The sequence below is a fragment of the Electrona antarctica genome (genome assembly GCF_951216825.1).
Source record: "Electrona antarctica genome assembly, chromosome: 13".
Taxonomy (NCBI): domain Eukaryota; kingdom Metazoa; phylum Chordata; class Actinopteri; order Myctophiformes; family Myctophidae; genus Electrona; species Electrona antarctica.
The window spans coordinates 17,617,401-17,634,648 of NC_136794.1; the positions used below are offsets into that span (position 1 = coordinate 17,617,401).

At 41.8% G+C, this 17,248-nt stretch overlaps 1 protein-coding gene across 2 annotated transcripts; it reads left to right on the forward strand.

Annotated features, from left to right (window-relative positions):
* Nucleotides 1–194: 194 nt before the first annotated feature.
* Nucleotides 195–9,088, forward strand: fancb (FA complementation group B). Of its 2 annotated transcripts, none has more exons than XM_079518875.1 (9): nt 195–568; nt 847–1,796; nt 1,906–2,061; nt 2,182–2,274; nt 2,576–2,704; nt 3,347–3,519; nt 4,807–5,216; nt 5,473–5,713; nt 8,294–9,088. In XM_079518875.1, the coding sequence occupies exons 2-9, from the start codon at nt 882–884 to the stop codon at nt 8,697–8,699; spliced, it is 2,523 nt and encodes an 840-aa protein (XP_079375001.1). In that variant the 5' UTR covers nt 195–568; nt 847–881; the 3' UTR covers nt 8,700–9,088. The 2 variants fall into 2 exon arrangements, with proteins under 2 accessions (XP_079375001.1, XP_079375002.1); XM_079518876.1 differs by having other exon boundaries at nt 8,361–8,495.
* Nucleotides 9,089–17,248: the final 8,160 nt, after the last annotated feature.

Below are 17,248 nucleotides of genomic sequence, written 5' to 3' on the forward strand. Positions count from 1 at the left end.
CGTCAGTTCACTGACAGCTTCAGTGATCACCAAGAATAATCATTTATCATTAAGATTGTTTTATTTATTTGTATATAATTATTTGTATTTATGTTATTGCTATTTTTATTTAGCTGCATAAATCATGGATTATTTTATTTCGGCTATTAAACAGTCGCGTGCTAAATCTTTACCATAATGCACTTCGACTGACTCAGACTGACATCATAGCAGGAAATGTTGAACTTCTGTTTTCGCGCGCTGGAAACTTCAGTGGAGAGGAGAGAAAGATATGAGTCGATGATGAGTGTCATAACCTAAGTTATATATATGTTTTAAAGAACAGCTGCTTTGTCTGTTTTCACAAGCAAAGCTAACGTTACATTCCGTCTTGATCGACTTCTTCTGTCAACGTTATACTCGAGCTATGTGTTCAATGTTTGCGCTGCATGTTGTTTTAGTCTGTCTCCTGTTTACATTTACTAGCATCTACTCGCACTATTCTCAGAGAGCTGTTGTTACAAGTAGACGTGGTCAGCCCTCCCCTGCCCCTGGTGCAAACGCCTCGCATTTAGGCAGCAGCCAGCAGGTAATGGGTATACTGTACAGCTTTATATATTAGGCTTAATAATGTTGTTGCTAGACTCATTATCATTTTATCTGCATGTTGTGTACTCTCCATTACTCTCCATTATGTGTTTAGCATAAACCAAATGAGATATCTGCACAACCCTATAGATTTGTCATACAATATTTCCAATATTGTACATTCATATTTCTTAAAGCTTATTTTTGAATACTGTACATTTTAATAGCTTCTAAAACAAATGACTTATTGACTCTATTAACCAACTCTACATTGTGCAGGGGGGTGTCACACCCTATTTCTCTTACCTGGATGCATGATGGAGACAATACACCTGGACGATTCGGAGCGTAAACGGCATTGGGTGTCCCACTGCGGAAAGATCATCTTCTTTGAACGCAAAGCATCTTCAGAACACGATGTAAAAGCTTCTGAGATCCTATTCAGCAGCCTTTCCTTCGATCAAGGTGGCAACTCTTTCCTGAGAGCAAATGATGGCGCAGCTGTCATCAACAGAACAAGGTCATTTGACATAGTGACTTGCAAAAGTGTCTTTGATGATCAAAAAAGAGTCACTACGCCATGTATTTTATTGGTACATAGAAGTAAAAGGGAGAGCTTCAAGTACAGTCTCCTCACTCTGAGCTGTTCAAACACACTGGAGTCTCACATGGAATTTCAGCTCCCTTATCAAATGCAACAGGACGTTGGCATTCTGCCAGGCCCCATAGTGATATGGAGACATGCTGCTGTTGTCTTTTACACATGTCTGCAGGCACCTGAAGTGAGACAAATACCCACCCAACTCTCCCAAATCATCATTGGAGTTCTCCCGCTTCACAAAGAACAGGTGTTTTTTCTAGGTCTGCAAAATTCCTCAGAAGAATACATGACAGATGCAAGCAGCAGCCATGCTCTTGGGTACCTTCCAGACAATGGAACGATGTTTGACGGAAGTTTGATTTTACCTCGGGCATATTGTTCCATTACAAAGTCCATGCTGGTACTCTCAGCTGAAAAGAACAATGGTGTGTTGAAAACCATAGTTGTTGCAGCAACTTGTAAGAAGCAGCTAGTTTATTTCGAGAGTGGAATTCCAAAAGAAGTGTGTCAGCTCCCTTTTGAGGAGCCTGAGGATATTCAGGTGGTCAACACGGGAAGGAATGGCTCCCTGTTTGTTATCTACTTCGAACAGGGGCATGTCTGTGCTGTATGGAAGGAAACGTTCCAGGTATATTCTAAATGGGTTCATTTTGGGTGGGTTTATTAAGTGTCATCTTGACAAAAGATAATGTATTATTTAGCAATTTCTTTTTTACTGTCCCACTTTACACATGCAGGTAGCCTCTTGTTGGTCAGGTGTAAGTTCTGTTCATGTGGATGACTTCCTGGGCCGTGGAACAGACCAGATGCTGCTGGTTTTTGCAGAGCAGGTGGGCCCTGAACACCCACTGGAGAATTTCCTCATCACAGATCTATGTGGCACCACGTACTCTGTAAGATATTTGTCAACCTTACAGGATAATACTGCAGTTGTTAAAAAGCATCTTCTCAGCATTTGCCAGGATAAGCCATAATTATTGAATGACTATTGGCGAACATATTTTTCTTTCTAGCGCAGTCAGGACAGTGGAGATGTTCCGAAGACCTCTCATCCAGCCCAGGAGAACTATCTTCTCACTCTTCAAGCTTTAGAGTCTCGGCTGCAGGTACATTGTTAGAGTGAGCATCATTATTAACATTATTTATTATGCATAATTCATTATTTTTATGTATTCATTTAATTCATTATAATCAGTTAATGTTATTCTTGTGAGGTGGATATCCTTGTGAATTAATGTATTACTCTTTAGGCTATGAATTAATCATTTAGTCTATGAATCTGTCATTTAGTTATAATTCAGTTAATGCCAATGAGATCTCATTCAGTAAGTACATTTTATTTATAAAACACGTTTCGAACATTCAATAGTGGACCATCTCGTTAAAAATAATGTATTTTATGTCTAGAGTGGCTTGAACTTGCTTCAGGATCTCCATAGAGATGTGAGAGTGAAGGAGAGGGTTATTCACCAGTCGGTCCAATCACTTACAGACGTGGTCTCGGGAAGAAGACCTGTACTCTCTCAGTATGAGGAGGTAACTGTATACTGTGTCCTGAAGTGTTGATATTTGTGTGTGTGTGTGTGTGTGTGTGTGTGTGTGTGTGTGTGTGTGTGTGTGTGTGTGTGTGTGTGTGTGTGTGTGTGTGTGTGTGTGTGTGTGTGTGTGTGTGTGTGTGTGTGTGTGTGTGTGTGTGTGTGTGTGTGTGTGTGTGTGTGTGTGAGAGAGAGAAACCACCTAACATTTTTCAGAAAATGGAAAATATACATTTTTCTTATATTTTGAAAACAAAGCAATACTGCTTCTACAAAGTTGGTGTTGTGACTTTCTGTTGTCAATTACTTGCATGAGAGGTGGAGTTAGCTGTTTTAGCAGACGGTTTGAGGGTCCAGTGGAGTTAAGAGGTTTTGTCTGAAGCACTTTTTACTATACTTTTCATTGGTTCAATATTGTTTTAACCAACACACAGACGTAAAAGGTATTCAATAGCACTGATTATGCAAAAAAAAAATCGAAAGCCTAAAAAATGGAGTTAGGTGGTTTCTTCCCGACAGCAATGATAATGGCCTTAGGGGTAGACGAATGTGGGTGTGCTGTTGCAGGAAATGACAGAGAGATAAGTGTCTGCTGTCACAGATTTTGTCAGTGTTGATTATAGTCTTTGCACATCCTGTACAGGAGGGTCTTACTTCGCTATGGGACGGCAGTGATGAGCCTGAGATTGAAGCCTTTGATAACGAGAGGCGAGATGTGCCAGCAGTGTCCTCCAAACCTCAAGTTGACAAGCTCTGGCATCGCATTATTGAAGACCGATTGGTTGTGGGCGTCATCCTAACTACAGACAGCTCTAGGTAAACGTGTGCTGAATGTTTTCTTCTATTATGTAAGATTACCCCTTTAGCAAGGTAAACTAGTTGGTGTGATTTATAGAATTATCTATGTGCGTCTCTATATTTTCCCTAAATGGCTCATTGAACATCACATTATTGTAGCACTTGTTAGTAATGTTTCTTGAAAATTCTTGCTGGCTTGATGTCATGCCAGGCCATCCTCATCTTGCAGAAAGTGGAACCATGTGTATGATAATAATGGTAAATGGTGCATTTATATAGCGCCTTTATCCAAGGCGCTTTACATAGATTGTGCATTACATTCACCCATTCACACACACATTCATACACTGATGGTGGAAGAAACCATGCAAGGCACCAACCAGCACATCAGGAGCATTTAGGGGTTCAGTTTCTTGCTCAAGGACACTTAGACACTAACTCTGGGGGAGCCCGGGTTTGAACTGGCAACCTTGCGGTTACCATCCAGCCACTCTACCCCTGAGCCACCGCTGCCAGCCTGCCACTAATATATATAATATATAATGAATGATACAGGCAGTGTTAATGTGCTTTATGTGTTAATGAAGTCCAGTCAAGCATTTTGTTTCCTAGTGAGAGGCACTTTACAGTTGTCTGCTCGTGCCACTGTTGTCTGATTACATTTTAACTACTAAAACATGAAAGAGCGTGGCTATTAATACTCAAATGTTATTGCGAATGAATATACTATTATACAGCTATTTTGAGCTAAACATGTTTTCTTTCATAGATGAACAAGGCATTATTTTAAACAAATGGTTTGTTTACAAAATAGGCATTGACTAATGTTCATGCCTTGAAGTGCCTTTGTTTCACTGCATCTCCTGACTTTGTATGAAACTATGAATTTGCACCACTGTAGCTTTAGCTAGCTGTCAGGTGGTAGCCATGGCAACACATTGTCAAATAACCCTCCAAGCTCTTTCTTTTTTCATTTTTTTTTCATGGAAGCGACAGAGCAATCAGTTCCTTCTTTACACCATCCACCTGTTCTGATTTCAATTTGGTCACATTGTAACTACCGAAAATCCATGGCAGAATTGCTTCAAGAGCCTCTGTACTACTGTGGGGTTTATATTACACCGGTAGAGTTTCAGTAATAAATTGGTCACAACAATGCATCTCAATTGTTTACCAGTCCACCTACGTGCTCGCTCAGTCACTGATAGATTTATATGAATCTTCCTAATACATTACCTGTGTGATCGATCGGCTGTCGTCCATGTGAAACATAACTGTTAGGGATGTGTTTTATTTTTGTTCCAGACCAGTAGGCAGTGTGAGCTTATCCGTCTCGACAGAGACAGGCCAGAGATCAGTGCCTGCAGTCATCCAGACCCACAGCCAAGTGTTCCGGCTCCCCACACTTGGTCCCTTATCCCCCACTTCTCCTAGCACTCGTCTGGAGCCGGCGGCCAAGAAAAGCAGACGGGACAATGCCAACACACCCAGTGACAGCAATGCGTGCAGACTGGCCGTGACCGCCGTGACTGACCTGACGCCTCTGCTGAACTCTGGCTGTGTCAAGTGCCGTGTTGTGCTCCATTACCTCCACACACAGGAATCTTCTCTTGTACACGACCCAACACAGTTTGTTCTCCTCTGTGGTCATGTCCCTTTGGATACTCAGAGGAATACCCAAACCCGGCTGCTGAATGACTCCAAACTCACAGCGGGTAAATTGTCATGTATTTTTAAAATCAAGAACATTTGGGATAGGACTTCCTTTTTTATCGAGAACATTTAGGACTTCCTTGGTTTTGTATCTACACAGCAAAATCCAGAGTGTTAATTTAACCCCTGAAAGTGTAACAATGGACCCGTAGTGTCCTCTGGATTTTTATGTGTACAGTATGATGCGATATTTAGTTGTATTAGTTATTGGATTTTGTGTGTCTACATCTACTTCTGCTATGTTCTCTCTTTGTCCAGATGAGGTCAGGGAGGATTTGCTGTGCCTGTTGGCTGTGCTAAATCGATGGATCCTCCACATAGATTCTCCTGACCACAGTTTAAGGGATGTGGATGGCTGGATCCAGAGAACAATGGGGTGCGAGAGGCTAGAGGTGGACCCCCAGTATCTTCTGTCCAACCCTACAGGACCAGCTGCGCTCATGCTGTTTCACTGGAAACAGACAACTCCCTTCCAGGGGGATCTGGTTGTCCACTGCAGGTAATTTGGTTTTATTCACAGCATTAAAGCAGTGTGCAGAACCGAGCCATATGTCTACAGTAGGGCTGTACCTTTTAAATTTGACAATTCAAATAATTGGGCAGAGAGCCCCCAGTCAACAGAAGTTCTATGACTAAAATTGCCTTTCAAATTGCCTTTGTTTTTCACTTGTTCATTGGCCACAGCATTAGGTAGAATAAAAGCAAGTTTCTAAAATAGCCTAGATTTTGTAGGCGTTTTGTACAGGTGGTCAAGCATGTCTTTTTTTAACCTTTGGTTTTCCCAGCCCTGCTTCACACTCACACAGACACACTTACTTACTTTGTCCTCTTCGTCCCAAGTGGGACATAAGGTTTCGACGATCTGCCTCCATCGGGACTGTCTTGTGCTGCATGTTGTGCCTCGCCCCATGTAAGGTTCATCTCTTTTAGCTCAACTGTGACGGTTCGTCGCCAGGAGGTTTTGGGTCAACCTTGGTTTCTTTTCCCTACTGGGGTCCATCTCAGTGCAACCTTTGGGATTTGATCCTGCGCCATTCAGAGCACATGACCCAGCCATCGTAGACGGCGACGTTTGATTTCCGACACAACACTGGAGCACCTGGTCTCGTGCAGCTCTGTATTTGAGATCTTCTTAGGCCAGAAGATGCAGCAGATTTTACGGAGGCATCCATTGTGGAAGGCATTGATCTTTTGCATATCCAGTTCTGTCACTCGCCAGCATTCCGAGCCGTACATCAGCACTGATTTTACGTTGCTGTTGTACAGTCGGACCTTTGTTCTGCTCAGTGCACTGTGTGTTTGGAAACATCTTTCCTGTGCTCGTACTGAAGGGTTGGCTTGTATGGTTTGCAGGTTCCTTGAGGGGATCATTCCTTCCATTTTACCTACGGTAATAGCCTATGTTCGTCATGATTGGAATACGCTTTGAATTATAATTTAACTGATCACTGTGACCGACCGAGAAAACGACTCAATCTCTTACCTGGCATTGCGTATGGAAGTAGGTTGGTTGACTTGGTTAGTTTGTTCATTGATTAAAAGTTAGACAAATCATTATCCTCTACAACGTTCCACTGTGCCTACAGTAATGTGTTTCTACAGTTTATGAAGTCCTTGGATATATTTTACTAATATAGTTAGAATACTGGTTGGGATCTATATAGCCTGCCCCAGCCAGTGTGATTTCTGGTCTAGAGCGGGTGATTCAAATTTGCCAGCGAAAACAGCCGGTGGATCCTTTTGGTTCATCTCCCCTCCCTTGTAAAACACAGAGGAGAACACTGACATCATCAAATTTGGAGTGACGTTATTGGTTCGCGAAATTCAAGGTTCACTCCCACTTCTAGATCAGATTTCCTGGCTCGTTTGCCCAGGCTTTTGTTGTGAGCTGCAGTAGCCGCTCCTATACACAGCTTTGTGTGTATGTCTGTCCATATGAGCACGTAATGCGCTCAGCTGATTGGCTGAGCACGGAATGTGATGTATGCGCCGGATAAGAGTGTGTGTGTGTGTGTGTGTGTGTGTGTGTGTGTGGGTGTGTGTGTGTGTGTGTGTGTGCAGAGAAAGAATATTTTAGAAGAATCGATAGCGTCCCGTCTCAAGCTCCCGTCTCAAGCTCATGCTGGTTTAGTGATGCATTATATAATCGGTAGCATATCGAAATCGGCCATAAAATGCCATATCGGTATCTGATCGGTCTCAAAATCTAATTATTTCCACAGATATTGATGACGCAATAATAGTGTGACTGTCAATGGCTTTGTACTCACAGAGCAGCCTGTCTCTGTCGCTTTTGTTTTGTGTATTTCTAATGTTTGAACTTTGAAGGCAGCAGAGGATTTTTTTCAAAAGTGTCTAGTACCTCTTGTCTAGAACAAAAGCCAAATCAAATAGGATGTAAAATCTTAAGTAAAAATAAACTTGAGACAATAAGCAATTGTACAAAACAATGATATTAAAATGAATTGAATGGTGAATGAATGGTGAAAAGTGTGTGATTCCCCTGTCACCGATCAGTCATGCAGGTTAGAAACCACAGCCGATTTCAAGTGTTGTGTAGTTGTATTATTACTAGTATTTATTTCATAATTGGAAGAAAAAGGTATGCTATATGCCTTTTGTTTGGAAGGTAATGTCCAAGATGAACTGCCTTGTTGAGCAGTAGCCTATTCCATTTAATCACAATGTTGTTCTTACTCCATAGTCAGCTAGTGAGCTAGTAGATGCAATTATCTGACAGAAAAAGGAAGCCCTTTGTGAAAATATACATTGATGCTTCTCACATCAATTCTGGCTTTGAAATTCATAACTCGGATTTGTGTCAGTCATGTAGAAAATCTCATGGAATTTCAAAGTGATGGGGATCCTTTGAGGTTCTACAACAAGTACCAATCTCATATATATACATGCTTCATGAATTTTAACAACAGCTGGATCTGAGGTAGCTCAGAAATGAGCAAAACTCAACATACCGGTATACTACACTGTAAAATCCTCATTGTTTAGTTGTACCCAGTTACAAATGGGGAAAAATAACAGGATTTTACTGTGTATGAAAACAAAATGTCCTTCTTTACAGTCACTTACGGATGCTCCAGTTCTTGGATTCATTTTTGGGTTTCCTTCCTGCATCCTGCTCTGTCAAGTCCCTGAGAGACCTGGGGACATGTGGGACAACTCGGGTGCTTCCTCTGGCCTTGGAGGAGGAGGTGCTGTCACTCAAAGATGGCGTGTCGTCCCTGCTGTGTTGCAAACACGACGAGAGGGAGAGGACCTTTGGAACGAGGCACCAAGAGACCCCCGAGCCACATTCTGTGGAAGGTCTCCAAAGATGCAGAGAGGACTGGGACATGGACTTGAAGAGGAGCAAGACCAGATTGAGCCCCCTGGTGGATATAGAGAGCTATCGCAGGTTGACCCAGAAACTATTCAAGGTTAAGCTAGAGGGGGATTTGGCAGTACTCTTGGAGTCCCAGAGAACCTAGCTAATTTCTGGAATGCACTAAGAGGCAGTGACACTCGCATTTTAATACTATGGTGTGACGAAAGATTTTATGTTATCGATAGAGGAGGTAAATATTGAGAAATATACCCTGGCAGGGTATATTTCTCAATAATAACCTGCTCCCCATTGATTATCTCACTCATTACATGGCTACAAAAAATAATGTAATGTAATTGATTTTAAAAGGATTTCATTGCTTATGTCTGCTGTTTAGCTGCAGATTACATTGTGTTTGTTTACATGGCTGTAATGTTGGATAAGGCAAAAATCAAGCCAGGACTTTTACATCCCCAATGCCAATATTGCACTGTGGGTTAATTCCTTTGTCCAATGTCCCATAGCCTAAATTAAAGTTTTTGGTAAATTAAATGTGTCAAGTAGTGATTTCATTTACCATTCAGTATACAATGTATTTCCTCAACTATACTGAAATATGTCCACATATTAGCTAGATTTCTCTGCTGAGGTTAGGTTATACAGAAAAGACTACTCTTTCAGACATCTCTTGGGGTTTGCATTTCATGTCAGTGCGTAAAGCTTCAATGTCTGTCCTGTAGACAACTTCCTGGTTTCCATAGCCCTAATCTGTCTGTGATGCTCGGCTCCCATCAGATCAACAGTGTTTCTGTTAAGACAGCCTCTTTAATGTCTGACTTTGCTGTGTGCTCACCAGTGGGAGACAGAATCTGGCTTCTTTCATCCTGAAGTGTTCAATATTTAAGACAAAAAAAGGCAAAACTGTACTATGCTGCTATGTTGGCTACCGAAGTTGGCTGTGAAAGCATTTAGTGGCACTTTCCCCCTTACGGTTCAGTTATTATTTTTGTTATTTTCAATTTAGTATGCTGTCTCCCGTGATGCTGTACAGGCTGTCAGCACTGTTATTAAAGTGCCAAATGCTGTAAGCATCAAGCATGTCTCCAAACAGGACCTTGTTTTTTTTAGTTGAAAGCTAGAGATCTGTGGTGGGTTGACCAACAGCATCTGTTGAGATGGATATTGCTGGCCTCTGCTTGGTGATGTCAGCCCATGGGAACTAGAGGTTGGTGAGGTGTAGTGGTGTTGTCACAGATCTCTGCTGGGTGATGTCAGCCCATGGGAACTAGAGGTTGGTGAGGTGTAGTGGTGTTGTCACAGATCCAGGACCTGCCTCTGCTTGGTGATGTCAGCCCATGGGAACTAGAGGTTGGTGAGGTGTAGTGGTGTTGTCACAGATCCAGGACCTGCTTGGTGATGTCAGCCCATGGGAACTAGAGGTTGGTGAGGTGTAGTGGTGTTGTCACAGATCCAGGACCTGCTGGGTGATGTCAGCCCATGGGAACTAGAGGTTGGTGAGGTGTAGTGGTGTTGTCACAGATCCAGGACCTGCTGGGTGATGTCAGCCCATGGGAACTAGAGGTTGGTGAGGTGTAGTGGTGTTGTCACAGATCCAGGACCAGATTGCTGGCCTCTGCTTGGTGATGTCAGCCCATGGGAACTAGAGGTTGGTGAGGTGTAGTGGTGTTGTCACAGATCCAGGACCTGCTGCCTCTGCTTGGTGATGTCAGCCCATGGGAACTAGAGGTTGGTGAGGTGTAGTGGTGTTGTCACAGATCCAGGACCTGCTGGGTGATGTCAGCCCATGGGAACTAGAGGTTGGTGAGGTGTAGTGGTGTTGTCACAGATCCAGGACCTGCCTCTGCTTGGTGATGTCAGCCCATGGGAACTAGAGGTTGGTGAGGTGTAGTGGTGTTGTCACAGATCCAGGACCTGCTGGGTGATGTCAGCCCATGGGAACTAGAGGTTGGTGAGGTGTAGTGGTGTTGTCACAGATCCAGGACCTCTGCTGGGTGATGTCAGCCCATGGGAACTAGAGGTTGGTGAGGTGTAGTGGTGTTGTCACAGATCCAGGACCTCTGCTGGGTGATGTCAGCCCATGGGAACTAGAGGTTGGTGAGGTGTAGTGGTGTTGTCACAGATCCAGGACCTCTGCTGGGTGATGTCAGCCCATGGGAACTAGAGGTTGGTGAGGTGTAGTGGTGTTGTCACAGATCCAGGACCTGCTGCGTCTCCCATCTGTTTGTAGTACTCGATTTGAGGAGAAACGCTCCCTCTATTTCCACACCAAGTTTTTCTTAGACTGATAATTCTCTCACTGTCAACAGAATTGCTTTGGCCTTAGTTGATTTTAAGGACATTTGAACAGAATTGCTTTGGTCTTAGAAATCTATATATGGACATAAAGGAGATCTAGACAGATAGACACAAACAGTCCCACTCGGTATATCCCTCCTGCTCCTCTCTCAGGTGATACACATGGCAAATTTGAAGTTGATTGGTCTGACGGTTCTAGATACGCGTTGGGGGGGGAAATGCAGAGATTCTGTGCATAATGTATACTATATTATGTATACATGATATGTAGTTCTTGAGGGGCACTAGTGCCTCCTATGTCCAGCTTTGAGGGTTTATGTAAACACAAACATTGAAGACACAAACAAACATGTGTAAACAAACATTGAAGACAAAAGTGAGGACGCAAATTGTGGTGATGATCGTGCCCCTCACTTCACACGGGTGTGATGTTTTAATAAAGTTAATCCACTGTTTCCATATATGCAATATTACATAAATTACACAGAACTTTGTTCCCTCAGAAAAATGTTTGAGGGCCTCCAACGGATGACTTTGTGTTCTGTCCGTGAGTGTGTGGCCAAGTCTATGGACTTTTTATGATATTTCTTCCGTACATCAAAGTCAATGGCAAATGGCATAAGTGGGTGACTTCTTCATCATACATGATCATTGTGATAATAAAAGGCGCCCCTCACTTCACATAAGTGTGATTTTATTATGATACGGAAGCAATTAGGTTTGCCTTTTTTTAGGGGCTCCAACGCCTGGCTTTTGGAAATTACGCAGAGTCTATGGAGTTTTAATGACGGCACCCCACATATTCATACGAATAATATGTTCCGCATAAATTCATATGTAATTGGTGCTTGTACAATCCAATTCTCAGCATATGGATTAAAGGTAGCATAAAGCCATACAGGATGTTATTGCAAGATAAGGACAGTGTCTCTCAACCTCAGATGAAATGCTTGGTTATGCTACGTCGTGCCCCCAACAAAATCTGAGGCTGGGAAAAAAAGCCTTGCTTATTTCGGACCCTGGTCTTGGAATGACCTACAGACCAGACTCAAACTGGCTGCTGTGATTCCCCTAGTGAGCTTTAAAAGGATTGCCATGGGCACACTTCCCATACACTGCTCCTGCTTTGACGTATAGCAAATGTTCGCTTGCTTTTTAGATTACTAGCAAATTTCGTTGCTTAGTTTTTATTTATTAGTCCTTATTGGTCGCGTTATGTCCTGTTTTTTGTCGTGTATTTTTTGTTACTGGCAGAGCTGTGTCACTTATTTTGCCTCTTCTCTTGGCCAGTTCACACTTGTAAAAGAGACTTCAGTCTCAATGTGGTTTTTATTGGTTACATAAAGGTTAAATAAAAAAATAATAAAGTGTTTAGTAGTGTGTTAAAGCCATATTGATGCTGAGTTTCATGGTCAGTATTCAATCTGAACTGGTCCTCTGGTCTCTGGCTTTACTCTCATCTCCAGATATTGAGGAGCAGAGCAGAGGTTTCCATCTCCTCTTGACTTGATCTCACTAGGTCAACAAAGACCTGGCAGATTATTGAATATACTGTGCCTCCAGTGTATACCATGATGGTATGTAATCAACATAAAATTATGAAACCCATGTGAGGTAAATATCATTTACAGAGGTAATGGAATAGCTGAGACTAAATTTATTTATTTCTGTACTTAAACCATTTTAAGGCAAGCTATGGAATCTTAGTAACTATGATTCCACATATAACTGTAATCAGCTTATATATTCTAGCATTTGTGTATAAATTAGGCAAGTTTGCAAGAACATTCAAATCTATCATTAGGATTGAGACTACTTACGCATTCTAAACTCAGGGGAGAGGTAGGTTGATGGCTTTTGGACTTGCCTCTAAATTTGTAACTTGACAAATCTTCGTAATCCTCAGTGTGAATTGAAGCATTAAGAAACACTTAGTTCCTATTGATTAGGCATGAGGCAACATTAAACCATTACAAAAGAAGATCAATACTACCAGTACCAGACCACACATGACTTCATGTGGACCAGCAGTAACTGCTTAGCAAGAGTCCCCAGTGTACCACTGTTTTCTTTTGACTTCATTTCAACATGAAGCTATTATTCAACATGAATAATAGCAACGTCAACGTCCCTTTGAACATTTCCCTCTTCTGCCCTATTGGCTGTTTCACTGAACCTTCTTGGCTCGGGTGCTCGATCCTGTGTAGATTAATAGATGAATCTGTGCATATGCTCCTATTAAATGTTATAATATAGGAGGCATTTCCATTTACCCTCATATTCATCTTGAGATTGATGTAAGGCGTACTCAGTAAATTATCTACCAATTTTCTTAACTCGATCAATTCCCCACTTTTCTCACATGCTGGCCTTTTCCATTTCTGTGCAGTTGCTATGGAAACCCTCATTACTTACCTCTCTCAGACCTTGCAGAGCTGCCTCCTGAACTCTTAATGAATGATGGGGAGTTGTTTCCCCACTCAAACACAATTAAAACAGCCTATTCTTACACAGAGGCCTGCCCTGGACATAATTTTCTTTTCACAAGCCGTCAAACTAAGCTTGATTGGGTGTTGCAAAGGTGATTCTATACTCCCTTGTTCACGTGAATTATAAGAAATAATATAAAGCGGTGTCAGCGCAATTGATGGTACTTCCACCTCTGGATTAGCATTATTGATTGGTTTATATAATCTAGCTGTTTTGAGTTCCAATCAGCAGTAAAATGAATCATTCCGTGTCCTTAATCACCTACCATAAACAATGTATCAATTACGGATGTCCCGATCACTTTGGTTTCTTTGCTCCCGTTCCGATTCCGTTCATTTGATTTTGAGTATCTACCGATAACGATTTTTCCCAATCCGATATTTATATTTTATAGAACACGTCTATGCCATATAGTATATATATATATATATAATAGTACAATATCCAAAATTACAGACAATATCCAGTCTAATATCCTGCTATGGATATAATATTGATACTAGGGATGTCCCGATCACATTTATTTTATTTGAAAATGACATGATCGGCCCCAATTTCCGATCACGTGATCGGATCGGGACAACACTAGTATCAATTTCTGAACACACAAATATGAGGGGTCGCGTCCTAATATGACGCCTTAAATTATTATCCTACAAGATGATAACGAATTCCATTATTAGAAAGATGAACGATGCTCATTGGAAATGATGCCCGTTGGGTACGCTTGGCATTCTACTTATGCAGTACCCATTGGTATAGTACCCATTATCCTAGTTTAGAGACCAGCCTATGGGTCAAGTCAGTACTATGATGCCATATTGGTGACATCAGGAATCTTCAGTCTCCATACATGGACATAAAAGGAATAGACAGATATTACTTGCAAGTCTCTGGTACTTGGTACTTGGAGGCCAGCCTATGACTGACATTGGCATAAAAGGGACACAGGCAGATGGTACAGATACAGAGATCTCTGTATTTGGGCATTACTGTAATTGGGACACAAGACAGACAGATACAGACATTTTTGGTTCGGGACAACCGCTTGTCCGACCGAATTCCCACTCGGCACAACACACCCTCAGGTCCTCACCGATACACATGCCAAGTTTTGAAGTAAATTGGTCAGATGGTGCTTGGGTTTAGCCTGACTAATAAGCCAGACTCATATCACACTGTCGCAGGCAATGTTTTTTGCCAACGGCAGATTCGCGTCTGGCTTATTAGCCAGGTTAGCTTGGGTTATGTGCGAGTCAGACAAACACACACAGATTAATTCATGTATTTAGGATGTAGTCAATGTTGCCACAGCATCTTTTCCTGCCTTTACAACATGAACATGTTATGTTTGCCTGTCCTTGTCAATAATAATATGTAATATTATAATAAGTTTGATCTACATGCTCAGAACATGTCATGATGCAACACAATTTCAGCTTGTAGCTGCTTATTTTTGAACTGCAGAAATGCATCGCCTTGTTTCATGTGTGTGTGTTTGTGTGTGTGTGTCTCTAACAGAGTTGTCCTCCGTCTCCTGTGAAGGCACTCTGACATCTCCCATTCAGCTGGTGTCCACTCAGGTGAACACTACCTGCTGTGATGTCCATGCTACAGAGGGTGTGAAGTCCATTATTCTGCATTAATGGAAAACCCAATGTCGGCTCATATCTGTGTCTCTCCAGGCGGTCCAGAGATCTGAGGCAATGTGCCGTCAGCCCGTCACCCTGACTTACTAGCCAAGTGAAAGGAACACCTGTGTGCCTGTTTCCTCTCCTTTGATCTGATTTGTAATCAGACTCAAAAAGCAGGTGTGTATACTATTTGTACACTAATTTGTCCCCTTTGTTAACTATTATTAGTTGTTTCCACTCATATTATACGGCATATATTATATATACTGTGTGTGTGTGTGTGTGTGTGTGTGTGTGTGTGTGTGTGTGTGTGTGTGTGTGTGTGTGTGTGTGTGTGTGTGTGTGTGTGTTACAGTACGATTGACAAACCAGTCAGATTGAAAAAGTAGTGCTCGTCTTCTTCGAGTTCACCTCCCGCTCTCCCCCGCAGCGCTAAGTCGACTGAAGGTGACTCAGCATGGCGACTCAGCGGGGCCTCATGTGCCCCAAGTCACCTTCAGGCGATGCGCCTCCATCGGTGAAACCTATTGGTGCACCTTTTTCAATCTATAATAATATATACTCACACACATACTGTATACGGTTGTTTGATCCCCTGAACCGGCAGGAGAAATCTGACTAGGGAAGCAACCAATTAACCAACACTCACGCCTCCCTGAACACCCACCGCTCAAGTGCTCTTGAGCAATGCTCCAGTGGAGCTGCCCAGTAGATGGTTGTGGTTGTACTGAGCAGCTCCCAGTCCCAGGTGTGAAGTGTATAGGTGTGTACATGTACAGTATGAGCATGATGCAGGGCTTTGCTGAAAAGGCCCACAAGAGATTTTGATCTCAATGTCATTTACCCGGTTAATCACTTGTCCCTATTTTGGCGAAAATGGTCAAAAATCATGAAAACAATGATCAAACATTTTTTTAAATAGCAAAAAATGTCATATCTGCAAGCTTACAACACATTGCAATGCACCACATTGGTCACAAAGATCAGCTATTTCCGCAATTTGTCATACGACTAAGTACAGTATATGGGGCTTATAAATACATTATTTAAAAAAGAGATGAGGACACAAATTGCACATGTGGAGCACACTCAACTTTAATGATGTACAGTAGAGTAGATTACCTTTTCCAGGAACAGTATTCAAGAAAAGAAAGGTGTAGCACAGTATATCAGGAGTGCAAAGACCAATAGCTGCTCTATACTGTGAGTAACGTGAGAATCTCCCCCTTGCAGTTTCATCACTCTACAAATGTGTCACTACACACTGTCTGTAGTGTCTGTACACAGTAAGTTCCTGTGTTTAACTCTGAGAGTGTACACATGTGTGTGTTACATTTGTACACTCTGAGTTCAAATGGATACATTAACAGGATTGTAATGTGTACCCAGCAAAGAACACAAAGTGTGGGGATGCGTTGAACAGTCCATTGAGGAGTTATAAGTACTGTATACAGAAAGTGATTTTCTATAAACATACTGTGTTCCCTGTTTCAATAAATATTCATTAGACTAAATCTACAAAAACATACACTCCAACTCTAAATCCATGTTGATTATACCTGGAATATTTACCTGTGATATAAACAAATTCATTGGTATGTGGGAATATTAACTTATGGTATAACATCAGATTGTATGTCGTTGGTTTGCATCTCAGCTTACCAATACACTGGCCATTATTAGAACTGATAAACTTCACTCATGAAATGTATGCCAAGATATTTCAGAAATTATCTTCAGGATGAAAGTGATATTTAAATTAGTTGTACACCAAGATGAGTGGGTGAGCCATTACGCAAATTTTAGGTGACATCAATTATGCACAGATATTTATAATAGCAAAACAAATGGAAAAAGTACCTTCAGATATCTGGTCTTAGGTAGAAAAGCATAGGATAAACAGTGCATTCATTTGTGACAGACCACTGAATAGGAGATGCTTGGAAAAATAGGGAAGCGTAGTTCTTTATCTCTCTAAATCCATGATATCTAAGGCCTCGGGTTGTTAATAAAAATGCAGTATCCGTGAGCCAATTCTGGATTTTCATCTGCTTATTCATACACATGCCGGGGACATGTGCTGCTGTTTAATGTATGTAGGATAATACAGTATCTATGTGCTTGCATCGCAGCCTGTACATTGCAGAGTCTTGCTGCTTTATGTTGTATAAACAGTGAGGAGGTGTGTGACAATAGTACAATATAAAACAGTTCTAAACACCCTTAATATGAAATACCCCCTTTTTTTCCTGCAACCACAAAACGTCTCAAA

Bases quoted from the DNA above. Each gene is read 5' to 3' on its own strand.
- fancb (XM_079518875.1), top strand. From the start codon at position 882: ATGATGGAGACAATACACCTGGACGATTCGGAGCGTAAACGGCATTGG. The intron at 5,217-5,472 runs GTAAATTGTCAT...CTCTTTGTCCAG, and splicing joins TGACTCCAAACTCACAGCGG to ATGAGGTCAGGGAGGATTTG. The intron at 5,714-8,293 runs GTAATTTGGTTT...CCTTCTTTACAG, and splicing joins GATCTGGTTGTCCACTGCAG to TCACTTACGGATGCTCCAGT.